This window comes from Panicum virgatum, chromosome 5N (assembly GCF_016808335.1).
Source record: "Panicum virgatum strain AP13 chromosome 5N, P.virgatum_v5, whole genome shotgun sequence".
NCBI classification, from domain to species: domain Eukaryota; kingdom Viridiplantae; phylum Streptophyta; class Magnoliopsida; order Poales; family Poaceae; genus Panicum; species Panicum virgatum.
Genome location: NC_053149.1, coordinates 71,661,644 through 71,688,467, shown reverse-complemented (window position 1 = coordinate 71,688,467; position 26,824 = coordinate 71,661,644). Strand labels below are relative to the sequence as shown.

The 26,824-nt window shown below is 40.9% G+C and overlaps 5 protein-coding genes and 1 non-coding gene across 10 annotated transcripts; 2 read left to right on the top strand and 4 right to left on the bottom strand.

The window, feature by feature from the left end:
• The first annotated feature begins 51 nt into the window (after positions 1–51).
• On the top strand, positions 52–124 carry TRNAC-GCA. Its single transcript has one exon. It is a non-coding gene; the product is annotated as a tRNA-Cys (tRNA).
• Positions 125–212: 88 nt separating this feature from the next.
• Positions 213–4,217, bottom strand: LOC120672415 (beta-fructofuranosidase, insoluble isoenzyme 4-like). The gene is made up of 7 exons (XM_039952801.1): positions 3,471–4,217; positions 2,641–2,649; positions 1,696–2,552; positions 1,438–1,596; positions 1,001–1,242; positions 792–885; positions 213–700 (listed from the first exon to the last, which is right to left on the bottom strand). Exons 1-7 carry the CDS (start codon positions 3,676–3,678, stop codon positions 509–511), a joined length of 1,761 nt encoding a protein of 586 aa, XP_039808735.1. The 5' UTR covers positions 3,679–4,217; the 3' UTR covers positions 213–508.
• Positions 4,218–4,766: 549 nt separating this feature from the next.
• LOC120672418 (vacuolar protein sorting-associated protein 55 homolog) lies at positions 4,767–7,189 on the bottom strand. Of its 2 annotated transcripts, none has more exons than XM_039952805.1 (5): positions 6,948–7,189; positions 6,125–6,176; positions 5,642–5,681; positions 5,470–5,554; positions 4,767–5,297 (listed from the first exon to the last, which is right to left on the bottom strand). In XM_039952805.1, the coding sequence occupies exons 2-5, from the start codon at positions 6,155–6,157 to the stop codon at positions 5,114–5,116; spliced, it is 342 nt and encodes a 113-aa protein (XP_039808739.1). In that variant the 5' UTR covers positions 6,158–6,176; positions 6,948–7,189; the 3' UTR covers positions 4,767–5,113. The 2 variants fall into 2 exon arrangements, with proteins under 2 accessions (XP_039808739.1, XP_039808740.1); XM_039952806.1 differs by lacking the exon at positions 6,948–7,189 and adding an exon at positions 6,259–6,407 and having other exon boundaries at positions 4,769–5,297.
• On the top strand, positions 7,152–10,341 carry LOC120672417 (protein phosphatase 1 regulatory subunit SDS22-like). The gene is made up of 10 exons (XM_039952804.1): positions 7,152–7,309; positions 7,399–7,470; positions 8,064–8,156; positions 8,267–8,348; positions 8,450–8,506; positions 8,845–8,909; positions 9,026–9,121; positions 9,228–9,314; positions 9,387–9,467; positions 9,537–10,341. Exons 1-10 carry the CDS (start codon positions 7,214–7,216, stop codon positions 10,152–10,154), a joined length of 1,347 nt encoding a protein of 448 aa, XP_039808738.1. The 5' UTR covers positions 7,152–7,213; the 3' UTR covers positions 10,155–10,341.
• Positions 10,216–14,229, bottom strand: LOC120672416 (mitochondrial-processing peptidase subunit alpha-like). 2 transcript variants are annotated; one of them, XM_039952802.1, is made up of 13 exons: positions 14,074–14,229; positions 13,850–14,002; positions 13,468–13,764; positions 13,216–13,383; positions 12,659–12,826; positions 12,476–12,556; positions 12,320–12,386; positions 12,008–12,105; positions 11,375–11,447; positions 11,225–11,295; positions 11,084–11,133; positions 10,883–10,995; positions 10,216–10,801 (listed from the first exon to the last, which is right to left on the bottom strand). In XM_039952802.1, the coding sequence occupies exons 1-13, from the start codon at positions 14,128–14,130 to the stop codon at positions 10,755–10,757; spliced, it is 1,443 nt and encodes a 480-aa protein (XP_039808736.1). In that variant the 5' UTR covers positions 14,131–14,229; the 3' UTR covers positions 10,216–10,754. The 2 variants fall into 2 exon arrangements, with proteins under 2 accessions (XP_039808736.1, XP_039808737.1); XM_039952803.1 differs by lacking the exons at positions 10,216–10,801; positions 10,883–10,995; positions 11,225–11,295 and having other exon boundaries at positions 11,084–11,174.
• A 272-nt stretch (positions 14,230–14,501) lies between these two features.
• Positions 14,502–25,561, bottom strand: LOC120672413 (ABC transporter D family member 1-like). Of its 3 annotated transcripts, none has more exons than XM_039952799.1 (26): positions 25,021–25,561; positions 23,861–24,166; positions 23,475–23,751; positions 22,822–23,046; positions 22,103–22,300; positions 21,467–21,921; positions 20,940–21,078; positions 20,790–20,868; positions 19,907–20,145; positions 19,464–19,768; positions 19,266–19,377; positions 19,019–19,183; positions 18,704–18,803; positions 18,509–18,617; positions 18,245–18,335; positions 17,515–17,639; positions 17,284–17,433; positions 17,119–17,191; positions 16,647–16,827; positions 16,370–16,528; positions 16,060–16,206; positions 15,762–15,965; positions 15,523–15,677; positions 15,384–15,436; positions 15,220–15,298; positions 14,502–15,086 (listed from the first exon to the last, which is right to left on the bottom strand). In XM_039952799.1, the coding sequence occupies exons 2-26, from the start codon at positions 23,920–23,922 to the stop codon at positions 15,000–15,002; spliced, it is 3,969 nt and encodes a 1,322-aa protein (XP_039808733.1). In that variant the 5' UTR covers positions 23,923–24,166; positions 25,021–25,561; the 3' UTR covers positions 14,502–14,999. The 3 variants fall into 3 exon arrangements, with proteins under 3 accessions (XP_039808733.1, XP_039808734.1, XP_039808732.1); XM_039952800.1 differs by having other exon boundaries at positions 23,861–24,022; XM_039952798.1 differs by having other exon boundaries at positions 23,861–25,561.
• Positions 25,562–26,824: the final 1,263 nt, after the last annotated feature.

Sequence of the window (26,824 nt, the reverse complement as noted above, 5' to 3'; positions counted from 1 at the left end):
TTGTTCTTGCAACCTAATAATACTCGTGTATTGGATAATACTTGCTCAAAAGGGTCCATAGCTTAGTGGTAGAGCATTTGACTGCAGATCAAGAGGTCTCTGGTTCGAAGCCGGGATGGGCCCTTTCACTGTTCTTTTTTGTTACCAGCTTTTCTCAAGCCAAGCTACTGACAAATTTATTTTATGATCTGAAGATCAGACAAGTCTTCACGGGTCCTGGAACTTTATAGTAGTTGTCTATAAAATACTTCCACTTGAATGATGGAATTGTTTGTTCTTCTAATCACTAGTACTAAACAATAATCTCTGTTTCCTTTCCTTCTAGCAAATGAATTACATAATCTGATGTCAGTCATCTGGTGTTTAGTATTGTGTCCCCCTTCTTTTCTTTCCAGGAGCTAAAGGATAAGCTTGCAAGTAGGATAGCATGACGCCTTGAAGTAACTCATGCACTCCCCCAATATGGTCAAAAGGGTTTGTTATTGCTAAATGATGTATAGTAACATGCTTATCCCATCTTCACATTCACTTGTGCTCTCCTCATGCTCCATGCCTTCAGCTGAGGCACTTTGACGGTGCTGGTTCCATTGTTGAACGCATACATCCGAGTGCCGCCATTGATGACCGTCACGGGGTAAACCCTGGCCATGATGCAGAGCTTGCCACCGCCACCAAAGCTCTCCACCGCAGAGCGATCAATCTGCAGGGCGTCCAGAGGTATTATTGCTGTTATAATTCATCCATTTCATTTCTTACATGAAGAAAAGTGTAAGCAAAGCTCCCCAACTCACCAAAGTTCTCAAAGATATTGTCTTTTCCTTCTCGAGGTCAAATTCAAAGAAGCCTCCATAGGCAGGTGTGTACAGCTCTGGTCTCAAGGATGATCTGCATAAACAAGAAAAATTAATTGATGCAACGGACATGAAATTTGTACAAATATCAAGATGCCTGAAAAATTTAGCAAAAACTGAAAAATAAAAGATGGAACGCGTGTACTAACTTTCTCAGATCCGAGCACATAAGAATCATGTACTTCTCCTGTGATTTGTAAACTCTGAAGTATACAGAAGTGTGCTCTTCCATGTTATCAGACGCAAGAACCACAAGTCCAAATGGGCCCACATCACCATGAACCGATGCACCTGCTTCCCGACAATGCTTCTCGATGTCCAAAAGCCAGGAAGGATCAAAAGGACCAGCACTATCTATGGATGTAAGCTCAAAATCTATCTCCACATCTGCCTGTTTCGAGAAAATCATGTGCCCGATCAGCTATAGCTGCTATAAAAAACAAACCAGAATGGCAAAACCTAAGTGCACGTAAAGTACCACAGGCACAAAGTTAGCTGTTATTATTGTGGCATCCATTTGAAGTAAAAAGAGAGCTATTTGGAACTTGGAGGGTCAAGTAAGCAAGTGTGTGCAGGAGAAACTAGCCTGTAAAGTATCAATTCCCTTAATCTCAAACAGATCCCCCTGATTCAGCTCCAAGCCTTGGTGGCTGACTTCTTCTCTTCGAAGCGACTCGATCTCTTCAACTGGCCATTGCAGCAATTGCTTACTGTTGCTATCTAACCATATAGTCCTGGGGATCGCCTAAATTTTGGGGGGAAAACGAGGGTAAAAAATGTATTAAAGCAACAATCACTAACTCAACAGGAAATAAGCAATGCAGTTAGAGGCAGATTTGCTTACATGGATTCCTGCCCAACCTTTGGCAACATCATCTGACGAACTATCTGTCTCATTGGTCCAACCCCATATAATCCTCCTGCCCCTCTTCGAATCGAAGAACGACTTAGAAGCATAGTAATTGCCGTAGTCAATCCTTGACCACAATCTTCGGTCATCAAGTACGGTATCTGGGACAAATGTATCGCTTTTGAGATCATAAACACCAACCATGTACTTGTCACAATTATCCAAGCTCATTTTGAGGACATGCTTAGCACCATTCGGGATAGCTGCAGACAAGTCCAATCCACTGTTCTTTCCGGGTAATACTGCAAAGAAATCTGGGCACTCCCACATGGTGGAGGCATTGGAAGAGTACAGTGGGTGATCAACTCTAGTCCAGTTCACAAAATCCTCACTCTTGTACAAAAGTGCTGCACTGTAGCCGTTCAGCTCAGCCCCAATTGCTATTCTCCACAGCCCATCTGGTCCAATCCAACTGGTTGTCGGATCTCTAAATTGGTCTGAGTTCAATCCTTGACCAACTGGTTGGATCAAGGGGTTGTTGTCTGGTTTGATCCATTCCTTCAGGTATGGATCAGACACGTTCTTTGGAAACACAATGTTTTGGACTTGACGCTTCTCTGTGTCAGCACCAGTGTATATGATAACAGGCCGACCGCCCTTGAGGATTGTGGCTGAACCAGTCCAACAACCGTTTATGTCGCTCGGAGTTGTTCGTTCTATTGCTGGCTCAAGCCGGATCCAGTTGATGAGATCTGTTGAGACCGAGTGGCCCCAAACTATGTTACCCCAGAGTGAACCGTTTGGATTGTACTGGTAGAATTGGTGATAGATACCATTGTAGTACATTGGCCCTGGAAATGAAGGCAGCATTGGTTGAGGAATGTTTCAGCTTATTCTACATTTTGGTATGTAAGTATTTTGTGTAAGAGAGACACATACCATTTGGATCTTTTGAATTGTCAAAGGTTTGAAGAGATCGCCGATTCATCAGAATTTTGAAGGACAAAAAAAGAAAGATGATTTCAGAAAAGCTTGTGAGTACTGCATATTGATATGTAAGACAGTACAAGTAGGGGCAAAGATGCAAGAGTTCAGAAGCTGCTAACACTTCCTTTGTTGCCCAAGAATCACGGAAGATCTCTCTAATGTTTTGGACATACTTTCAGTTGGGTCGATAGGCATTGCCTAACTGAATACTTTTCAGACGGTGGTAGTACCAGTGGAGCAAGTCTAATAGATCTAGAGACGAGCCAAGATGGGCATGGCATACATATTGGTGACAACTGAAATACTTCCCTTTAAAATAGGGTAATGAATGTGAACTTTTTATCAACGAACAACTTCGATTAGGGCATAGATTTATATGGCTATTACTACACCGGTTACTGAAAATCTAACTGCACTGCAGGGCCATAAATGTGAGCACCTATCCTGTGCAGCATTCAGCCACAGGACTGCACAAGTATTGAGTTGCCTACCTAACTTTCCCATCTCATATCATGAGCAAACAAAAAATAAGGTCACCTACTTCTAGGTTTAAATGCTCCAGATGATGTTCTTTTTTTCCGAGAAAGAAAAGGAAGCTCTCTCCAGTTGGGCAAAACTAGATCAGAGGTTTTTCTTGAACCATGAAAAAGACCCGAAACTAGAAGACAATAGCCATTTGTTGTTTTTTTGTGTCGACAAGTTTCATTGCAATGAACCCATGTTTTGGTCTCCGATTGCGAGAAAGTCAACAGGAGTGAGAAAAGAAGAGCAGAAGGTCATACCGTTGATCCAGTTCTTGGGAGGCTGGAAGTGGTAGGCAGTCCTGTACTTGGTGCTCACAATAGAGGAGACCTTGGGAGACTGCGGATACAGGAAGACCCTCTGCGTGGCCTGTGCAACTCCATTCCTCGTGCTCTGAAGACCAGATTCATCGTAGGAGAGCAGTGCAAGGAAGAGAAGAAAGGCCCAAGGGCGGAGCATGAGGGCCATGGAGGAGGAGAGAGAGATGAGGGATGCTGATTAGAAGATGATGACTTTGTTAACTCTTCAACCTGACGAGGTGAGCAGTAGTAGAAAAGTAAAGAAACAGTTGCTTGGGTTGGTCCAAGGAGGGTCTCAGAATATTCAGAGGAATACAGTAGAGTAATTTATTTCCACTGGTGCTGTGGCTGTGGCGGATCACTTTGCATCCAGAACCTTAATTTGTAGAAATATTCTAAAAAGTTTATCTGAATCTGCTGCGAACCAAGGTTCAAAATGAAAAGTCTGAACCATGTCAAATGGCGTGAATGAAAAGAGAGAGGCGAGAAAAAGTATTGTTGGACCGTCGGAGGAATCTCGATAAGGAGCCGGCCGGCCTAAACAGCTGCTTCTCGGGCTTGGTAAAGGTTTATTGATCTACATCTTCTGCAGCTCACAAAGATTACTAGGATCAGCAGACTAATCAGAAACCAGTGATCAAGGGAAGACCATGTTTTTTTTTCTCTCTCTCTCTGTGTTTGCCGTGTGACGGCCAGCTAGCATTTCTGTCTGTCTCTACTCTCAACCACCGAAAATGCAGCCTGTAGTTACGCTTTGATTGAGACTGAATACTGATATCTGTTGCGCTGTGCGGCCTCAATACATAATGCAGAGTTAAACTGAAATAATGTTAGTGTGGTGTGATAATGTCACTGCTCATGTCCATATCGGTGTGTGGATGGCAACAGGATCATTGGCCTCGCCTCCGTGCTAGATGTTACTAGCTACTACGACAGTATGAATAGGTTGGCCCCGCTCTAAACGAAAGGAAAAAAATCTGGCGCCTTAGACCACTCGGCCAAACTGTCCTTGCTGGTTGATATTCTTAAAACAGATTTATTATACTAATTTTAGTGGATAATGATAGTACATTACTTGTATCTTCCGCGCTGTGCGTAAATTGATCTTGAAGGTTCAACTGGCCTTATCTATCTTAATACTTAATCGAGCTTCCCTTCAACATTTAGCGAACTATCTAATCTAGTCTTTGGATACGGAATTTCAATTCTAGCTTTCAACAAACGCAAAGAGGTTTCAACAGTTCAGAATCAAACAAATATCAGCATCAAGTTTCCATCACTTCACTGAATAACATGTTAAGGCAATGTAGCGGCCAGCAAAGAAGAATGGTGTACCGTGTACAGGCTCTTGCTCATGTTTTGCACAGATTGGGTTCCTTCACAGAAACATGCGACTGCAATGTCAAGTGATCGAAATAACATCTGCCTTGCCACGTCACCACAGATCTTAAAGAGTGCCTATATGAAACATCAGCCAGGGGTTTCAAATACACTTCTTTGTACATATCCATGCTAATTGTTAACTTCCAACAGAAATTCTTCTGCTTAGCATGGAGAGAAGCGGCCACAGAATTGCTATTCTTCAGGGGTCCGTGCATGCACATTTACCAATCTTCATCTAGGGTAGCCCTATGGAAGCACAGCACCGTGCATACAAGGATGAAGAAGGACGTGAACTCGATGAACATGGCACCAGTCTCAATTAGGCCTGCGTGCCTCAGAATAGCTGGGATCGCGAGGCTTCCCATGGCAGATGCACCAGTCAGGAATTTTGCAGCATTAATCCACCTGAAATGTTTAATGCCTCCTGGCTATCAGTATCATTGTGATACCACAGGGTTGAATAAACCTATGAAATCCTCACAGTAGCTTTTTCTGTACATCTCTTTAACTGTAGACATACATGTTGTGTGGTATAATTTTTCATAAACAACCAACAACATTAAATATTAGAACTTACCCTCCACCTTCTCTGCTTGTCAAAAAGTGTGTGGATCCACCACCAAAAAACAGGCATGGCATCGGTACAAGGACATACATGAGAGCTGCAAGAGTATGAGAATGTAACAATGTCAGTAGAAAGACCATGACGACTTTCTCATGACTGAGGAGGTCAACAAACTAGCAATCACCTGCTAACATGGGCCACCAGTTGTTGTACAAAGCACATGCCTGCACCATTGAAAATCAAAACTGAACATTATAGAGGCCACAACTTAGTCAAACAACAATGGTCTGACAAACCAATGCTGCCTTGTCCACGAAAATACTATAGCTAGGATATACATCAACGGTATCTGGTGTGTACACAATCTTTGTGTGCACGACTGCAAAGCACTTCCTCCAGCGCATATGAGTTATGACTGGTACACACATACACATATGATAATTCTGATATAATCTAGGCAAGCAGCTAATGGCTATAAATCACATATCACAGGACAAACGTAAATTGAAGGAACGAAATGTGAGGTCTAAGTGATATGTTCTCACTTCTCAAAGGCACTAAGATATGCCGCAAGTAATAGTCATTGACATAATGTAAAGTTTTCAGAAATCCAAATTAGTTCCTGGAAGAGGCTAAGAGGAGCCTTAAATAGGTGGGCAGAACTTACCAGTATTTGCAGCAGAATGCTCGTCGAGAACATAAAAGCGAGCCCAGCCAGCCTGTAACAGAAAGAATTAAATAGGTAAGACTTTTTGTAAATGCAAAACAAAGTTAAGAAAAGATGCAGGACAATAAACTTACACTGTCAAGAGCAACACCAAGAGTAAGTTAACAGCATCGTCCAGCACAAAAGTATGGAGGATAAGCAGACAAATAGCTTGCAAAGTCAGTAACCGAGCTCAAAGTGTTGAAGATATTTGACGAACAAAGGTAGCTGGCAATCTGATATGTATAGCTAATCACTACTCAGAGCATGAGCCTAAAATATTTTCGGAAAAGATGAATGGTGAAATGCAGAAGACTAGACAAAGATGGAAATACTATAACCAAAGCATTGAGTTTGATAAACAACGACTGCTAGTACTCGGACGATCTAATTAGACCCGGATTCAGGGAGCTCGGCTGTGCAAACAACCTTTTACGCAAGCAAATCACTTTGTCTAAGATTGATCTGGCAGATTTCCACCAACATTGGCACACCAACCTCGATTCGCAGTAACAACCCACGGCTGGCGCTGCGGAGAACCATGACTAACAGGAGATACACACCTCAATACCTCACAATCCATAACTTAAAGCACACCGCCGGCAAGAGTAATTGGGATCTCCCCAGCCCTAATCCACAGCAAACCACAACACCCACCCATGGAACCGAACCCTAAGCTACCCAATCTCCCGGATTCCATACACGAATCGGATCCGAAGCGAAGCAGAGCTCAAATAATCAGTTGGAATTTAGGGGAGGAAGAGCACCAGAGGCACCCACCCACCTTCGACGGTCATCGCCATCGTTGCGAGGAGAAGCTTCGCCTTTCCTCACCTCTTCTCTTCTTCTGTTTGTGACCGACTCGTGCGGAGACCGGAGACTCTTCCCGTTCCGTGGAGACAGACAAGCGGGTCCTACTTAAGGTGGGAGGCCCACCTGTAAGGGTCTCCCCTTCTCTTTTTTTTTTTTTTGCTTTGCTTTGCTTTGGGCGCCGTTAGGGTAGGGTACCAAGTGATCACTTCGGCGGCGGCGGCGGCGGCGAAGGAGGAGATGACGCGGCTAACTGTGGAGCAGGCGGCGCGCGAGGCGGGCTCGGACGGGAGCGGCGCTACGGCCCTCAACCTCTCCCACCGCGCGCTCTCCGACGTCAGTGGGCTGGTGTCCCTCTCCGTCGCATCCTACTCCCCGGGGGTTCGCGTGCTGCATCCTCATGATTCTTTGTGCTGCGTGTGCAGGTGTCGTGCCTGAGCAGCTTCAACAAGCTGGAGCGCCTTGACCTCGGCTACAACTGCCTCGTCGCCCTCGAGGTACCTCTATTGCGCTCTTGCTGTTACAGACAGTATAATTAAATACAACAAATACGCAGCGGGTATTATGTTTGGGCAATGCTGTTTTTGTACACTACTCCTATTTCAATGAATAGCACATATACAGGTTAAATATGTGTTGCTTGATGTGGACTCGTTATTGTTGGAATCTCACTCTGGTTGATTTGGTGTGCTCTTATTAATATTATCATTATTATAATTTTCTCTTGACCACATTTTCTCTGCAGACATACTGTAAAATCGATCTATACTGATATAAGTTGAGGGGATGCTCAAATGATAATTAATACTACCATTTTCATGTTTGTTTACTTGCAATCTTAATCCATGTAGGTCTTGTTTGGAAAAGGTAGACTTAGGATCTGAATTCCTAAGATTTATTTAGTACAACCTTCAACTGATCCTGAAAAAAAAAAGTAATATGAGCTTGGACTAAATCCTAAAGTTTCCAGACCAATCTTCCCTTCCAAACAGATCCATAGCGGTTGATATAGACTGTTACTGTTTGAACCTGAGCTTGTCTATTTGTGTTTCTACCTTTCACTTAAATTTCTTGCTTTTATGCTCTGAAGGGCTTATCATCTTGTGCCAACCTGAAGTGGCTTTCAGTTATCGAAAACAAGCTTGTGAGCTTGAAAGGCGTTGAAGGACTCTCAAAGCTGCAAGTGAGTTGCCTTCCTGCCCAGCATTTCCACGTGGCCTACTTCAGTCCTGAATCTTACCACAGAACTTGACTCACCTTACTTGGCTATCATTCTAACCTCTGGTTGTACAGGTGCTGAATGCTGGCAAGAACAAACTTACAAAAATGGATGAGGTCGCATCCTTAACAAGCTTGGGAGCATTGATTCTGAATGGTAATGCAATGGATGAATACTAGGGACTTTCAGTTGCTCCTATTTTATCTGTTAGCAGTGTACTTAATTGCATATGAGAATCTTTGCAATTTCTAATGCAGATAACAATATTTCTTCCATCTGCAAGCTTGATCGGCTGCAACAGTTGAATACACTTGGTATGTAATCAAAATAGTACATATTTTGTATCTGGGACTTGATTACCTTATCTTTGGAACACATACTTATATCCTTTCTTAAAATGATATCATGGTTTGACACTTGTAATATTAAGAAATATTTTTATTGCTTTATTAGAACAATAAGCTTCTTATATAACCATAGAAATCTGCAAGGTAAATAATAGTTTGTGAATATGACATTCATTTTGCTTCTGGATCTATATGTAAATGTATCACCTAATAAACATTATGTTTTCTTTTAGTACCTATAGACAATAAATAGCCATGGTTCCCCTTCACTTATCTGTAATTTGTGACCATTTACTCTGCTGCAGTTCTCTCTAAGAATCCTGTTTTTACCATCGGCAATGCTCTGGCCAAGGCTAAGTCTATGAAAAAGGTACTGTTCATTTCTTTATTATCCTTAGTAAAATATATAAAAATGCAGTGTTGCTTTTCGTATTGAGAATTTCTAACTCTAAATGACTAATTTGTCGCTGGTACTTCTTTCCATAGCTATCCTTGTCTCACTGCCAAATAGAAAATGTTGGATCTTCTCTTGCCGCGTGCGTGGAATTGAAGGAACTCAGGCTTTCCCACAACAAGATCACTGTATGATTTCTTTTTTCTTTTTTTTCTGGCAGTTGGATTGCTGTTGCTAGCTTATGTTGTCCGTTGCACTTGATGACTAACATCTTGTTTGAACCTTAACTTACAGACAATCCCTTCGGATTTGGCAAAAAATGTGAAGATCCTGAACCTTGATTTAGGGAATAACTTGATTGAGAGGAGTTCAGATCTGAAGGTTTGCTCCTTATTTTGCTACCTAATCTATCATGGTAATCTAGAGTGTCACAGTAACTTGTTTGGTTGCCAGGTACTCTCTGAATTGCACTACTTGAGGAACCTTAATTTGCAGGGAAATCCTATTTCTGAGAAAGACAGTCTTGTCAAAAAGGTGATATTCCCAGACAAACTTGCTTTCTAAGTGTTGTAATCGTGGAGTAACTCCAATACGTTCTCTCAGGTAAAGAAATTTGTGCCAACCTTGAGAATCTTGAATGCAAAGCCCCTAGAGGCCAACTCCAAGAGTGATAAGAGCTATGGAAAAGATAATCTTCCAAGCAAATATGATCCAGTTGAGATTGATAGAAAAAAGGATAAAAGGCAGCAGTCGAAACAACATCTAAAGGGCCCTGAAGAGCCTGAAGTTCTGGATGGCAAGGAAAGGAAAAAGGACAGGAAGGAAGCAAAGAAGTCTGAAGTGGAAGAACCTACCAATGACCGCAAATCAAAGAGGAAGGATGATGTAGATCATACTGGTAGAAAGGATAAGACGGATGCCAAGAGGAAGAAATTTGTTGATGAAGAAGATATAGATGCTGAAGGAATCGATAATACTGAAATCTCATTTGCTGATTTAGTGTTTTCCAAACAGAACAATTCAGAGCCCAAACTAAAGGACAGTTCAGCCCAGGGAGTAGCTCCAGATGGGAAGTTTGAAGAATTGGTAATTGATCACACAAAGAAGAGAAAGAAGTCAAAAGGGGCAGTCACCATCACCGATTCCTTGGTTCTTAAGATGATATCCTCTGTTCCAGAGGTGGGTTCGGGCGGACTCGGTCTGTCAGGATGGGATGATTAGTGCCTAGTAATATGTTTTACAGTGATCAGTAGTGTTTAAACTGTTTATTGTTTTTTTTTTGTAGCATCACCTTGCAAGTAGATTTATTTGGCGACATTTGTTTGCCATATGTTGTGGTTGAGAATGAAGCGATGGTTAAAACCTCAATTTTAATGTGAAATCAGCAGCATGCTTTCTTTTCCATTAATCGTGGCTTTACTTCCCATCCATTAATCATGCCCTCATAGAATGATCATGGATTCATGGTTCTATGTTTTGACAATCAACAAGCAAGTTTCCCTTGTGACTGCGATCTCCAGCTATCCACTGTCGATAAGAAATGGCACAGCATGGCAACAGATCAAATGTGAACAACAGAACATGGATGAATGGCTAATTTCTGCAAACAAACTCTTCAAAATTTTCATTTCTGTCAACTTCACTCATTTCATCTGTGCTGTTTGAACAATTACAAATGAATGTAGCTGCTGAAATCCTAACTACAATGATTTGCACTTCTGAAAGAAAGCAGTTTCTAAGCCAGTGGCCAAGTAGAAGCTCAAAACAAAAACTCCAATGGACCATTCTTCAAGTCCATCAGGGATCATTGTGTAGGGTACACTACTGGAACCGCTTGCAAACAAATTCGTATGGAGGAACTTTGTCAACTGCAAGATGTGTAAGGCAAGCCGATCAGTCATAAGCATATATGTATATTTCAAACTCAAGTACAGCAATAAGGAGCGTACCATCTCCCCAGCTAACCATTGTGGGTTGCGAAGATAACATCTTCCTGGCACATGTTGTGATATCATCTACAGTAATCTCTTCCATATATCGAAGGAAGTAATCAATAGGCTTCCTGTTGTTATGCCAAAAGAGAGAAAAACGGATCCATAGTTAGCTAAACTAGTAAATATAACACTGAAGTAACTAGCATACAGACTTACCTGCAATCATATGTCAACAGCTGTCTTCCAATATCTTCTGCAACAATTGCCTGCAGTAGAGTAAACAAAGGATGTCAAATTTTAAGTATACCTGAGAGAAAAGGGAAGAAAAGGGTAAAAAGATTAGACATTCAAGATTACCCTGGATTCAAGATTCATTAATACAGATGAAATTGTTGAGTTTTTAGCTCGTTGCAGTTCAACCTCCGTCACTGAGAATATGCAAACCACATGCTTCAGAACAGGCAGTAAGTAGTCAAGTTTTCCCACCAAGTAGGGCACGATTCATACCTTCTCCAGGTGTTGCAACAGCAATCAATTCACTTATTGCGACATCAACAGCCTTTACAACAAAATCTGGTGGCTGAACCAATTAAAATAGGCGAATGATATATCAGAGCCCCATACAAAGAAGAAAGGCAAAGTCTGCCATGTTGATTTAAAAAAAAAAAACAAAACATAGTTACAGCATGAGCCAAACCACTTTGCTCATGCCAGAATTGACTGGACCAATACAGGAGACCTATTCTCTAGCTAATTTGTGTTGAAAGAAAAAAACTAGGCCATCCATCATGCTAAGGAGTAATATTAACAATCAAGGCTCAAACTTGGGAAGGAACATGTGATTATCATGTTGACCGAAATTCAATTACTATTCACATATTGCGTATTTTCTATAGGACGATAGGCCATCCTATCACCAGAATGAAGTCACTAGACAACAAGGGACATCATCACCACAGGAAAATGTGCAGGGATAAAAGCAGGATAAATAGGGAAGGCCTTAATCTAACCCCAGAAGTCATAATCACAGAACCTGATCAAACATAAATATCAAATTTGCAAACTTTAGTTGAAAGCAGAAACAAGTTTAATGGAAAACAATATACAAGGCACAGAACCATGTGGAGAAGATTAGCTCACCGTGGTCAAGTAGATGCCAAAGAGGCCAGTATTGTCATATATATTACTAATTGCTGAAAAAGATTGGACAGAGTGATATTTATTTAGGACCCGTAGATCTGCAAAGAAACAACAATTGAACATATTTATCAAGAATATTTCATCGACGGCAAAAAAAAGTCTGAAGAAACTAAAACCACCGAAAACGAGGTGCAGCATGCGGCACAATTCCAAAGTGCAAAAACAGTTAAAGCAAATGACCACAATCTAACTACAGTGTAAAGTATAGAAATCCAACTACTGTTGAAGCAATCATCAAGAGTTCAAACTTACAAAGCCGTGAATGCATTCCTTTCCCAGGACCGCCAGAGGAGAATGAACCACCACCACCCATTAAAGTCTGCCATTCATGAATTAACAATAATAAAAGGAAGGAAAAATCAATGTAACCCAGCAAACTACTAGAGAATTCAGAAGTATTAGACGCACCTGTATGACGGTCATAGTTGTAGCATCTCTTTCTTGAAGCCAGCCCCCTGGCACTTCAAAAGCTAATGCAACATGCGTCATCTGCATAAGATAGCAAGATGAGCAAAGCCTATATCTAGTACTCCAATAAACAGAAGTAGAACAGAAGGAAACCCAAACAAAAAGGGTGTATGGTCATATTACATCTGAATCTGCTCTGTGTCTGGAATCACCACCCACATATGTAGACTTTGGTTTTTCCACAGGGGACCCCTTGTGCCAATCATTTAACAAACATTCAGCATAGTTTAGCAAGCTTTCATGATCAACGCCAGATGCTGCTAGAACCACACGATCAGCGGTATAGTTTTCCTGTTACATAAATAGCATTTTTCTCACTTTTCTGCATAGAATTTCTTCATAATAGATAAAACATATGAAGTCAACTATATGCATAGTATTTTTTTCTTTCTAGGGTATGATAAAACAAAAGCACATTAGCATCAAACTGTTACAGCACATGTGTAGTTTCTAGAACTATATTTGCGTTTCAGCATTAAATTAGGTTGCCGACTTCAAGAACCCGTTATGCAGCATACTTGAACTGAATTACTTATGAGCCCAAAATAGTATCATAAATAACTGGAAGATGATACTATTTTGGTGTAGTCACTTAAAACTATGTACTTATGAGCACTATTTTTTTATTCTTATGAGGAACAGGAACCAAACGTAAGAAAGGGAAAAGGAAAGGACTTTACATGATAAAATTTTTGAATAATCTTGTCATTGATTCTGGCAAGAGCATCCTCAGGAGCTATTAGCGGATTTGCAAGAGCACCTGAATATCCAACAAGGTTAAGCTGTTCATGAAGAAACCTCTCAGGGTTCTTCTGCAGGTCCTGGACTTCTTCTCGAGCAAGGACCAACTAACAGACAGACAGCATAACAGTGAGTGAGCGAGTGACCAAACGTTGAGGTCATCCACCGAGAAGTCCAGCATGTGCTGGTACCTGTCGTTCGACTTCTTCCTGGAGGAAGAGCGGGTTGCGCATGCAGTCGATGAGTATCTCGATGGCCTCCGGCATGAAGCCCTTGAGCGTGTCGTAGCTGTAGACCATCTGTTCCCTGGAACAGGAGGCCCCGACATTGCCTCCAGTAAGCTCGAGCTCATGCACGAGATTACGGTGCCCCCGGTGCTTGGTGTCCTTGAAAGCCATCTTCTCCAGCAGGTAGGACACGCCGGTGGTCTCCGCGGACTCGTAAACCGAGCCGGAGTTAACAAAGAAACCGATGCACGCGGAAGGACCCTGCGGGGGAGAGAGACGAACCCCACCGAGCTTGAGTGAATCCCAACTGAAACGAAAATGAAAGGAGGCGGCACAGCGGCATTACCGGGACGTCTTCGGTGGCGACGCGGATGCCGTTGGGGAGCGTGGTGACCCGGGTGGGGCTGCGGCCCAGGTTGTCGGGGAGGGGCGGAGGGAGGTCGAGACCGGGGAGAGGGTGCAGGAGTGAGTTATCGCGCGCGGGTGCCAATCCACAGAGCTGCAGCGATGGGGCGTGAGTGAGTGAGGCGGCGCCGCTGGCTGGCGCAGGCGAGAGGAGCGGCGGCTTACCTTGCGAAGGGCGCGCGTGGTGGAGGAGCGCAGCCGCGGCAGCATCCCGGAGAGCATCGGAGGCGGCGGCGCTCGGCGTAGGAGTGGCAGTCGGCAGGGAAGATTAGTGCGACCTGGAGTTTATCTATTGGGCCGTACGGGGCCTTTGCCTGCCTCTTCCCTTCTCTTCTATTGGGGGCCCGGCCCAACACAAAGAGAGGACTCTTGCTTGCCTCTGCAAGTGGCTCATGGAGACGGCTTCCTTGCTTGTGGCTCCCAAACCTTCCATGGCCACGATCGTCTCTGCAAGTGCAAGGAGGTGCCTCGTCGTCGCTGCCGCCACCACCAAGGTCATATTACCCAACCAACTACTAGCACTAGGAGGAGATGGAGCTCCCAACAAACTCTAGTGCCCACCACAATTTTTTTATCTAAATAACCAACAAAAGTTGCAGCGAAAAAATGTTTTTTTCTATAAATCAGTTGCCATTTACAAGGCACACTTCGTGCCTCTATCCAGTTTGTTTTTTATACAAAAAATCATAATGATTTCTACACGGCACCAGTCTATTATTCTGCTGGCCACCACACCACCAACTTATTCTCGTAACAAAATCAACAATCAGGATCAGGACTTATGTACTATGCTATCCCATTGGAGCCTGCACCTCCAAAAACCCAACATCTAAATCTTTCCCTCCTAGCACTGACGTGTGTATATTTTCTTCCGTTACGTATCTCAAAATTTCTGAAATAGAACAACAAAAAAAGAACAAATCTCCAACCCAAGGGAAGGCTCCGTCACACACTCTTGCGCGTGCATCCTTGCAATTGCCTTCCTGGCTTCTAAAGACTGCCACCGATGAAGCAGCGGGTGACGACGACAACAGCTCTTTGTACAATTGACAGGTAACTAACTATAGATGAAAGTCAGTTGACGGCACCGGTTATTGGTGGATGGCACATAGCTCCCACTTCCCTTCTCCATCGATGAGTTTCAGTTCCAACGAATGGAAGGGAATCAGAGCAGGCCTCTGCAGATTAAGAATCAAGAAAAGGTTTCAGTAACATGCGCTTCACACACATGTGAGAAACAAAGATAAAAACTGCATAGGCAACTGCCAACTAGAAATAGAGAGTATGATGATGATAAATGCAAACGCTTACCTGTGAGGACGTGATGACTGTTATGCCCAGGTTGGTTGCTATCCTGTACAAATGCTCCTCGACATCCACACTTGTGGCACTGCAAAGATTATTCTTTCTAAGTACTGCAGTGTTTATTCCCCACAAATGAAATGAAAATAAGAAAAAAAAATATTGAGACATACTTGGTGCACTCGTCAAGGATGCCATATTTAGGACAGTGAAAGAATAAACGAGCCTGAAAAGAAAACAGCTATTTAAACAGATGGGAATTTGTTAAGACAAATAATACTGGTTCAAAGACATAGAATCTTAATCACTGACCATCCCCAGCCTCTGCTGTTCTCCCAAGGATAGGATATCTTCCCAGTTAGGAGTAGCATCCCAACCTTCCCTTTCTAGAAGATACACCAAACGAACATTCTCTAGAATCATCTTCAAGTGATCATCCAACATCTTGGAAGCTGTAGGCTTCTCACCTACATACCAAAATAAATATATAGGATTAACTATGAGGAATTTCATAGAAACAGCAACATATTGGCAGAGATGGTGGCACAAACTTCTATCGTGTGAAAGCATCTTCAACTCCGCCTCTTCGCGCGAGAGGGGGTATATGATCTGATCCCTCAAGGTTCCAAGACAAGTATATGGACGCTGAGGTACATTAAAAATTCCTTCAGATGGCTTGCTAAGTCTACCAGAAGCAATGGGCCACAAACCTCGGAGCACCCTAAAAATAGAACTCTTTCCACTACCATTTGGACCTTCAAGGAACAAAAAAAAACACAATTGAGATTAGAGAAACAATATTGCCACAGTGCTAATTTTAAGATAAACAGAAGCTGCAGGATCATATACCAGTCACAAGAAGGCTTTTTCCTTGGGATACATCACAAGACAATTGGCTAGCCAATAGCTTCTGTGATGGCGTGACAATATCCACGTTATGGAAGGAGATGATTTCTTCGGAGGCGACATTTATAGCATTAGAAGGCACAGCGGGATCTACATGAACAGCAATACTATGTTCAGGTCCAGGCAAGTGACCAATCAAGCACACAAAAGACAAATAAGTCTAAATTTATCTGAACTGCAAATATTCAGTGGACGATCAGTCTGCTCCACCACTACCTACTAGCACCAAGTTTCAGTATGAATTGCCACTTACTGCTTTGTGCTGCCTGAAGAAGCTCCTCAAGCTCAAATATCCTATTAATACCACCAGAAAGTTCAAGGAACTTCTTGTGTAATTCAAGAATATCACCAAATGCTATGAAGCTTTGTGACACCACAGATGCCAAAAACCGCAGGGCATGTGCCAGCTCTCCTGTAATTTAGAAAAATGAGTGCATATACTTTAAAACTCTACAGCAAGAGGAACACCATATAGAAAATGGAAGGGCTTGATTTTTTTTAATAATAGAACTTTTAGGATTAAAATTAACCTTGTGTTGAAGTCAAAGCTCGGTCTCCCTTGTGCTCCAAAGCATATAACAAACTCAGTCCCCACGTCACATTATGAGGTAATTGTTTCGTCACAAAATCATCAAAAATACCATAAAGCCACTTTTTCCTCAATAGAACCTTCGAGTGGTTGAGCCATGTTGAGAATTTAGCTTCAATCATCTGTTTTTAATAAAGGGGAAAAAAAAGCATAAGTGATGGCATACATTTTTACCAAGAAAAAGATCATGTATAAGATGACAAAAGAATCTACAAAACTTTAACTTTTTAGCATTTTGATTTAATCTACAGACAAATTTGTGATTGAAGTACATGTACAATACTTGGTAATTACGATTTTTATTCAACCTCAAGATTGATTGAAAGAAAGCACCAGACAACACACTGTTCAGAAGCACCATGGTATAGACAAGATAATTTTGAGTTGCATTCATTTAGTATGAATAAACTTACAGCTTTTTCCCTTGATCCACCACCAAAGAAAGCTATTGACTCAGCATGTGTCCGCAATCTTGAGTGCATGAATCTTGAAAAAGGTTACAAGGTCAACACTTCATAGCTTTTCAAATAATAAGAAAGTGAACTTTGCGAGTGCTCAATGAAGTATGTATTACTAACCTGAATGTGCCTTCAAGTTCTTGTTCTTGGTTTGCAAGATCACCGAAGTCAGGGGACACAGCTCTTAGAAAACCAAGACCTAGGAACATGTAAGCATACAATATAGCAACTCCTCTTCGCCCAGACAAAAGCTTCATTCTCCATGTAAACCTGGTGAATTCCAATAAGGTTACAAACAAAACCTCGGTATTGAGGAACAACATTGCCAAAACACGGAGATCATGAACTCACCAAAGAATGTCGACTAGTGGCTTCACCATTCCAGTAACCAAGCCAGCAAGATCATTGGTCAACTTCTCTACATCATGTGTTAATCTTTGGTCTGCATCCACATTCATGCCAGAAATGTTGAATACCTGCAAAATAAAGTTAAATTGTCATGTTTTGTGCAAAATATTAGAATCAGCACAAAACACAAGCCCATTCTGAAACCCAAGGTCTACCAAATTTTTCAGAATGAGGACCAATATTAACTTTAGCTATCCAATCTGCAGTCAAATTCGTTACAAAACGATCCAGTTGATGTACAAAACTACTGTGCCTTTGAATCGGCCCACTACATATTTTTCAGTATCAACTACCAGGAATCTTCAAATGTTCTGGTAGTGAGCAGCTCAGGACATGTTTACAAATAGATTAATCAAGTATTAATGCCGAGTGCGGAGTAAAAACACAACAGGTGAAATTGTCACATTCTCGAACTTTATCTATCCAATTACTCCACATATAAAAATGGGAAAAGAACAGGATAGTACCAGACTGAGGTATACAGGCACACATGTGATACACACAAACCACATGAACAATCAAACATGGGTAATAGCCAAAATTCTCTGACAGTATTGAATGCTTCTCATCCAAATGATGATATGCATGCAGCACAAAAGAATAACAATAGATAAAGGAAAGAAACCACAGTGCAATAAAGGCCTGGTGTGTATTCCATTGGAGAATAGCTCACCTTGTAAAAAGCATTTCTTTTCAAATAATATTGAAGTAGATGGTTGGTCATGCGAATCCGCCATCCAAGGGCAATTCTTGAAGTAAGATTTCTGCAGAGAAATCATTTAATTAAACCATGAAACCAATCGCATAAAACAGTTAAGGTGCACAAGAAGCTAATGTGTATGCCTGGGAACATAATCATTGGATTCATGTAGTGAATATTCCATGTGGAACTAAATTCAGTAGAAAATACTTCAAATGAGAGGAACCAACAAATTACCTTAGTGAGGGTGATACAATAGAATTTGCAGCACTTTGCAGCACACTGATTCCAGTCAAACGAATGAAGGCAGCTTTGTCCTGCTCCAAGACATACTTGACACTTGTTCCTATCAAAATGAAATATATTAGTATGTAAGCACGCTATCAGTTCTAGTCCATATAGTTAGCGAGAGAATAATATCAAACATCATACCATTCAGTGAAGCTATACGGTCTGAAATCCAAGTGCGGGAAAATACAAGTAGTGCCACTGCAAGCAGCTGCCCTCCTTGTTTATCAAACAGCTTTGGAACCTGGCAATCAAAAAATAATTAGCAACAATATAAGTACTGAAGAGCTTATAACTTTCTAGATTTTGTGGTATGTTTATAGCAATCCAATTCAAGATTTGAGCTTCTGGTATCTTCAAATCGTCACATGTTAAATCAAGTTCAAGAGGAAATAAGCAGCTGATAATAAGGAGCAAAACTTATCCTAACACTAAAATAGATTTTGTACAAGTATGTACCAGTATTTGAGACATTGCAGCAACTCTGGCAGGCAAAGGTCTTGGAGAGCATTGCAATTGTGTGACGATAGGTGCTTGTACTGTATGTTCTATCTCCATACTAGGGGAAGATGCTATGACCTCTGTTGAATAGGACTGTTTCTTGATCTTTGATGATGCATTGCCCTGGTATAAATAAAATTCAGTTAAAGATTGAAGACGAGCCAAATAGTAACACGTTGAAGTGATGTTCTGAAAATATAAGTACCTTTGTGTTTGTGACAAAAGCCCTTTGAACAGTACGTGCATCAGATTTGCGATCAGTTTCTGATGACTTCAACACATCAAACTCTACTTCAGGAGAAAAGGAAGAACCATTTCTACAATAATAAAATCAACTTCAGCCTTACTTTTTCAGATCTCAAAAGTTAAAAAGAAAACAAAAGCGTATTTTCATGACTGTAACCTGTTGTCCTGAACATTCCACTCTCCTTCACCATCCAAGGACAAAACAATTTCATGAAATGCAACTAATGCTGGACGGTGAGATATTGTTATGCATGATGTGCCCATTGCTCGAACCCGTTTGCAGAAGCGTTCTTCCATATCAATTGTCACAGCACTAGTGCATTCGTCCAGGATAGCAAACTTGGGCTTGTGATAGAACAGTCTAGCCATTCCTAATCTTTGCTGCTCGCCAAGAGACAATTCATCACCCCAGTTAACTTCCTTATCAAGGGGATAGCGTTCTAGCAAGTACTCTAGATCAACCTGCAATCAAAAGGAAACATTAAGGATTTCCAACATAGTTACTAGTTGTTTCAGTTGTTTGCAAAAACAAAGTACATAAGGATGATGGTAATGCTTGATTGGTCAATTTATAAACTACAAAGACATATTTGTTATTACATTCTTTAGAAGATCCGCCATGCCACTATAGCTGAGTGGTTCAGTTTCCTGGTCTGCTGTTAGTGGATAGATTAACTGGTCACGAAGTGTTCCGACAGCTGTGTATGGTCTCTGGGGCACATAGAATATTTCCTTGTTGAGATTAGAACCAACACCAGGTTTGACAATATGACCAGATACCAGTGGCCACAGACCACCAAGAACACGGAATAGAGAGCTTTTTCCACTACCATTGGGGCCTGAAATATAAAGTTCATGTGCATCACAGAATTAATCTCCCATGGCTGTAATTTACATAAAGTGAAATCTCAGAGAGAGAAAAAACATTAGGCATACACAAAATGATACAAATAAACAGCTACTTGACACATCAACCTCGTCCTCGTCCAAGGAGATGAACTTTTTTTTTAGGACTAACCAGATGATTACTATCAGTCGAGAAGACATGTTAAGTGCATCTAAGCCAAACAAATAATTAAAATATCTCATGTAACGTTGATTATCAGTAGAACCAACGAACCACACAAACAAGTATAATGCATTGGGGAAAAAGCCTGTACCAGCTCTTTTATTCTTGAATACGCAGGTGAGCTACGCCCTTTTGTGTTATAGAAGAAAGAAAACAACTTACTAGAATTAAATGTGAACGAAAATCTATTGGACTAGGACCGCAAGTCACCAATAACATTCGATGTATTATATACTCAAAAACAGTACCCTCAGATAAGTGGAAAGCACGTCTACAGAATAGGAAATACTAAATTATTCTTGCATGAAGTTTCTTGTACTTGCAGTACATTTGAATACTCAACAATCAATTCAATTTCATTTGAGATAAGTAACACAGATCCAGATAATGGGAGTAAATATTTAATAGCATTACCAGTGATCAATAGATTAGAGCCTGACTCCAACCGGAGCGTCAAATCATCAACCAAGACGTTCCCAGAGGGTGTCACCACCTGTAACAAATTGTTTCTAAGAATATCCATACAGAGTAGATAAAATTAAAATGAGTATGGTATATTATTACCTTAACACCTGAGAATTCTATATAATTTGCCTCGCTGATATAATTTCCAGCAGATGAATTTTGACTCAACAATCTATCACGAACACCAGATAGCTCACGTGAGACATCCAGTAATTCATGAATACGATTAGCATAGCCACTACAAAAAAAAAAGATTAATTAACATCAAATATTCCTCGGAATTTCAAGCTCATTGAAAATCTAAAACTGAATTTACAGCTCGGTAGATTGGGGGTTGCATGTACATCCGCACAGCCGCACCCCAGGTTTAAGTCCTCTTTAACTAAAATTTAGGTGCATACTTCTTATTTCAGATGCACCTAATTCCAATACAGTTCTCAGGAACTGGAACTGAATAGTTAGGGGCAAATTGCTCAAATTTGCAAGCGACATATTTCATTTAGATCTTAACATTTTGGATCACTTAAGGTTGTGATTCAACATGATACAGGATAGATTAGGTTACTTTATTACGGTGTACTTAGCTTACAGGTGGTTGTATTTGACATAGCGGACTCAGGAAATACCTGAGAATATTTAAGCGCCTTGAACTGATAGAAAGGGTCCCAAGAGACTGAAATAATGATATTATCACACTTGTGTGATATCGGAGATTGCTCAACATCTCTGCCCGTCCTAAGGTGGACGATTCAGGTCTAAGATTCCCCGCAAAGAAAGGCTCAATAATTAGGATAACTCCCACGGTGGCACCAAGATACTTCAGAAGAAAATCTTGAATCATGCTAAACCACCAATTTTCATGAAGAACAACATTCAAGTGCTTAACAAGTGCCCCGAACCGCTGCATAATATGCGATGCTTCTCTGCTTTCACCACCATAAAATGCCACACTCTCAGCATGGGTTCTCAATCGTGAATGGACCTGGCGATATTCCCCCTCTAACTGTTGTTCCGTAGACTTCAACTTACCAAAAGCAGGAGAAAATTTTCTAATTGTACCACCAGCACCTATAACATATGCCTGCAAAGTGCATACTTATTAATAATTTAACCAAATATAAAGAATAGACTCTCATTAAATAAGAACAAACTTTCTCTAGAGAAAAGAAAAAGAAGAGATCTAGAAGCAATTTTATTTTAAAGTAAGTATTAATATCATCTGCAATTCATAAAGAGTAACAGTCGATCCATAGAAGAATTACCAGAATCCACAATACATATTTGGGACTTGCATAAGAGCAGAGACGCCAGATATATATTAACCCTTCTGCAATTGCTGCCATATCATCTTGTACAAGGTCACTTAGTTCTGAGCAGAACTTTGGTATATCACTTGCAATTCTTTGCTCTGGGTTTGAGATCCTATGATCAACATGTGAGATCTTGTAGTACACCATGTTCTGGACATAAGATGGAAAAAGAATCAATCCAGCTGAACATAAAAGATTCAATACAACCCTGCAAGGGAAGGGTAGATGGGGATAGGGTTTGATATTCAAATGCAAAGAATGAAAACTACAGGAAGAAAGAAAAACCATTAAGATGTCTCTGGTTTATGGAACTTGACAGTCTATTAAATAGTTCGCCCAATCGTAGGTACAAATCTACCTCACTTGTTTGTTGGGGGAACAAAATGGATTTGTCCATTATTTTAACCTCATAATCATAAGCCTAGTAGGAATATAAGGAACGGTGGGATCATGCAATCATCGATAGAACGATCAGTCCTATAATGAGGTGATCCCTCAAAGATCACACCACATTTTTTTCCCAGAGCATTGCATCTATATAATAATATAAGTAGCTGGATTCCAGGAAAAAAGTGAGTTAGTTTGGGCAAAGACAACAGGGGGCAATTTGAAATCATGAGTAGCAAAGAGTGCAGACGATTGATGGATTCCAACTTTATAACCCAACATACCTCAAAATAATCAGCATGGACAAGATCTGTCAAAATTTTCTTGAAGTGCAAGCCTAAGGACCCTGTCAAGTACTTTGACGTCTGGTATATTGTGGATTGGAGAAAGCATAGAAGAAGGTTTTCAATAATCAGACGTGTAAAGGTTGGAACACGCCGAAGGAAAGCAGCTCTGAACAAATACCCTTGTACTTTTGCTAATCTGTGGCCAACAGCTGTACGCAAGACCTGCAGAAAGATTGGATGCATCATCCCAGTGCTTTAGAACAATAACTACGTGAGTGTGCATAACAAAGTTCTGGTTTACATGTAGCTAGAGGAGAAAATTGTCACAATGTTCACATAAGTGATGAGGACATGTCTAGCGTAGTTGGCAATAAAACAGGAAATACATGTTCACAAAGCCCATAATGATTCAGAGTTTAAGACTCAAGATACAGCTAACCACAGATAATCAGAATTGAAGAGTGCAACACAGTAACATACTACAATGGCAAAACAGTAGAAAATTGCAAAGAATGACTAAAAAGATGCAAGGCAATGGAGATTTTGAAAATAGCACATAGATTACATGCATGTTTTGATATACATCAGAGCATGAATATCAATATGACAAATAACTGACATGAGCAAATAGTGAAAGCTGCATAACTTACTGCTGTTATAATCAAGCCAAGAAGGTAATTTGATCCATTTGGGCCAATCTTCTTAAGCAAGATGGCAGCTAGAAAATGTAAGGACTTGAGTCCACTTTTCTTTTTCCTTGGTTTAACCAATTTACCATCAGTACCATTATGACCAATTTTGTCTTTGGTATGTGCATTTCCATTGGTGCAAGAATTTTCTTTCTGTTGCCTTTTCCATCGGCCTGACTGGGTATATGCTAAAGTTCCACCAGCAATTAGTGCTCCAGAAACAACTGCAAGTGTTTTCCTGTACAAATTTGAGCGAAAAGGAAGGACACACAAGTTAACATTCATGGTGAAAATCCACTCGCCAATTAAAAAGAAAAAGAAAAAGCAGTATTGTTGGATCAGCGTACCTTCTTGAAGACAAAAGGTTGCGCCCGCGTTCTGTTAGTTGCAACAATTGAAGCGATGCCATTGTTGCTACTCTTTGATGAGCTATATACAGCTAAACTAGAACAGTTTAGTTGTAAGGGCACTTGAATGATCAAGGAAACATCGGTGGATAGAATCTGAAGCTGTGAAGATGGAAAATATGACTATTGCATCACACTCCAATGTACTGTGTGAAGGCACTGTTCAGGAAATAAACTCCCTAGTGTAACAAAAGCTAAAATATAAGCAGCAACACATTAAGAATCAAGTGTAAGAGAAATTCGCCCCTGCATCAAACATAGAAGGATATGAGATTCATTTGTTAAGCAATGGAGGATGTGCGAGCAATATCATAACCCAGGCGGGGAGGGCAGTACGTTAATTGAGGAGCAGCTTTGAAGTGTCCTTGCTGCTCATAAATGGACACTAGGATAGGATGGTACAGTGAAGAGAAGCTGCTAGCTAACTAACTAGGCAAAGTGGTTAATCAAGGTTGGTGGTAGAAGTGTTGAGGTGTGTGATCTCAGATGTAGGGTCTGGCAGGCAAGTGAAACTGTATCAAGCACGTTTGACACATTAGCAGAGAAGAAGCAGGAATCACATGGAGGAGCATTTGTTTGGCGTATCACCTACCAACTGCATAGTCCTTCCATGACTGCATGACACGACGAAAGCATTGGAAAATTCCGACAGCAGCAGCAGCAGGCACAGGCACAGCCGGTGGTAGTAGAAAACTTGGGACCATACCATACCAGCAATGTAACAAGCGAGTTTGCAATTACTTGTAGGTAGTGCGCAAAAGGGTTTACTTGTAGGGCAGTAGTAAACGGAAACAATTGAAAAGCATGTTGAGTTGGAGCACAGCGGTCAGCAAGCATATCAGCAAGGAAAGTGTGTGGCGTGTGGGTGTGGGGTATAATAAAAAGGAAATTTATTAAGAACAAAAATCCCGTCCCAAAAAAGCAGAGCCGCTTTCTTCGCCCTCGCTATAGATTTATGTTTATACTAGCAGGTACTAGTAAGCAAGTAGTGATTAGGCAAAACTTGGGAGGTCCCATCTACTCGAAATCAGAGCAAGCCATCGGAAGGAAGGCGATCGAAAGGAATTGGAGCAGAAGAGAAATCGGTGAAGGCTGGGTACCTGAGTCTGGCTGGTCGATCGGCGAGGCGGCGCGAGGGAGAGGGGAGGGGGGAGAGAATAAAAATTAGGGAGGGGCGGATAATAAAATAAATAAAAAGAGACAGAGCCGAGGCCGAGAGAGAGATGGACGAGGGAGGAAGAAGGAGACCCAGACCGAGCGGGAATCATGCCAAGGAAAGGAAAGGCGGTGCCGGGTCGCGGTATACCGTATACGGAGATACTAGTACTCCGTACGTGTGAACACAGTGTCCGCCGCTATACCGTGCGGCATGGGTTCGGACGTCCGGTAAGAGTCGCAATAAAAAATATAATGAAAAATCGTGATTCATTTAGATCAAAAACTAATTGTAACAAAATAGACTCATAATAGGTACAACAAAAGATTTAGATTAATTCCACACCTCTAGATTCGGACTGATTCCCAATCTTTTAATGTAGTTATTATAAGCTTTTTTTTTATCCTGAATGAATTCCGGTCTCTTGTTATATTTCTTATTGTTTCTATCATTTCCAACTCGAAATGAATCTATGTCTAGCCGAACAAGCCCTAAAGTGGAGGGCACACCTACTTCCACTTCTTTCCGATCCCGCAACGCAAACCATCACCAACCTGCTTTGTTTTTTCTATTTTATTTTCAAAAAAAGAGTGGTAGTTATATTCTTTTCCTACTCCAGTAGGACATCACTCACCCTGTTCCAAAATATTGGCCCTTTTATCATTTCTAGATAGATGTCTAGTAAGACATAGCAAAAATTATACAATACGACATGTAAATTAGAACTGAGAGGATATATAATAATAATAATAATAATAATAATAATAATAATAATAATAATAATAATAATAATAATAATAGTTGAAAAATAATGTGCTGTGGGAATCTATCGATGTGAAGCATGCAACGCATGTGATTATTGGATTATATGCGCGACAGCACATGACATGATCAACCGCTCAATCTAGAGTTCTAGTACGTATTATCATATATTAAGTAAGGGTGCTTCTTTTTTATTTGAGAAATTTAGATTCATACCATCGAAAGATTCAGATTTTAGAAAAATACCATCAGAAGATCCAAGTTTAGAAGAATAGCATTGAAAGTTGCTCTGTTGTTGATTTGTACCATCTCCATGAACTTGCAGTTAACTGCTGATAAGAAAAACGGAGCAACCTTTCAATGCTATTTTTTTAAAGCTGGAATTTTTTTATGGTATTTTTCTAAAATCTGAATCTTTAAATGATATGATCCAAATTTCTCCTTTTGTTTCCATTATGTGGTTTCAAATAGAGTACTTACTATAAAGTATGGGAAGTGAAGTTAGCAATATAATATCGGCTTTACTATATCCACAAGAAAGACAAGAGACTAAGAGATTTTGGCTGCCATTATGCTGCGATTTGACTGTCAACGCCGGGGGCACACTGGACACTATGTTTAAGTCGAGTGTTGCCGAATTCGCACAAGTTTCCTCTCAACACAACGGAAACCAAGTTGTTTCAGCAGTTTGTATCGAAAAAAGAAAAGTTGCTCCACGATAAACAAAAGAATCTCTCTCGATACGTCTCATGCGTCTCCTTGATTTGTGTGTTTTTTTATGCAATATTCCACTCTGTTGCACGTGGTTTGGTTTGTTCGTTTCCTTGGTTGGAGGATCTCGCTAGCCGCCAGCCCAGCCCAGCCCAGCAGCTCAGGTTCATTATTCAAGTTGATGAAAAAAGAAAAAAAGCTTGTTCGGCCCAGTACAAGCTAACTGGATCCTTGCAACCAACAGCCCATGGATGGCTTGGCTTGGCTTGTTTCCT

Coding starts and splice junctions, on each gene's coding strand:
- LOC120672413 (XM_039952798.1), bottom strand. CDS start 23,922: ATGGCATCGCTTCAATTGTTGCAACTAACAGAACGCGGGCGCAACCTT. Junction 23,047..23,474: donor TTGGCTTGATTATAACAGCA/GTAAGTTATGCA, acceptor ATCTTTCTGCAG/GTCTTGCGTACAGCTGTTGG. Junction 16,207..16,369: donor TCTTCAGGCAGCACAAAGCA/GTAAGTGGCAAT, acceptor CTGTTCATGTAG/ATCCCGCTGTGCCTTCTAAT.
- LOC120672415 (XM_039952801.1), bottom strand. CDS start 3,678: ATGGCCCTCATGCTCCGCCCTTGGGCCTTTCTTCTCTTCCTTGCACTG. Junction 886..1,000: donor ATGTGCTCGGATCTGAGAAA/GTTAGTACACGC, acceptor TTGTTTATGCAG/ATCATCCTTGAGACCAGAGC. Junction 701..791: donor CAATATCTTTGAGAACTTTG/GTGAGTTGGGGA, acceptor GACGCCCTGCAG/ATTGATCGCTCTGCGGTGGA.
- LOC120672417 (XM_039952804.1), top strand. CDS start 7,214: ATGACGCGGCTAACTGTGGAGCAGGCGGCGCGCGAGGCGGGCTCGGAC. Junction 8,349..8,449: donor GGGAGCATTGATTCTGAATG/GTAATGCAATGG, acceptor TTTCTAATGCAG/ATAACAATATTTCTTCCATC. Junction 9,468..9,536: donor AAGACAGTCTTGTCAAAAAG/GTGATATTCCCA, acceptor ACGTTCTCTCAG/GTAAAGAAATTTGTGCCAAC.
- LOC120672418 (XM_039952805.1), bottom strand. CDS start 6,157: ATGTTCTCGACGAGCATTCTGCTGCAAATACTG. Junction 5,682..6,124: donor GCATTCTGCTGCAAATACTG/GTAAGTTCTGCC, acceptor TCAATGGTGCAG/GCATGTGCTTTGTACAACAA. Junction 5,555..5,641: donor CTGGTGGCCCATGTTAGCAG/GTGATTGCTAGT, acceptor ATACTCTTGCAG/CTCTCATGTATGTCCTTGTA.
- LOC120672416 (XM_039952802.1), bottom strand. CDS start 14,130: ATGCTCTCCGGGATGCTGCCGCGGCTGCGCTCCTCCACCACGCGCGCC. Junction 14,003..14,073: donor CCACGCGCGCCCTTCGCAAG/GTAAGCCGCCGC, acceptor CCATCGCTGCAG/CTCTGTGGATTGGCACCCGC. Junction 13,384..13,467: donor AGGAAGAAGTCGAACGACAG/GTACCAGCACAT, acceptor TCTGTCTGTTAG/TTGGTCCTTGCTCGAGAAGA.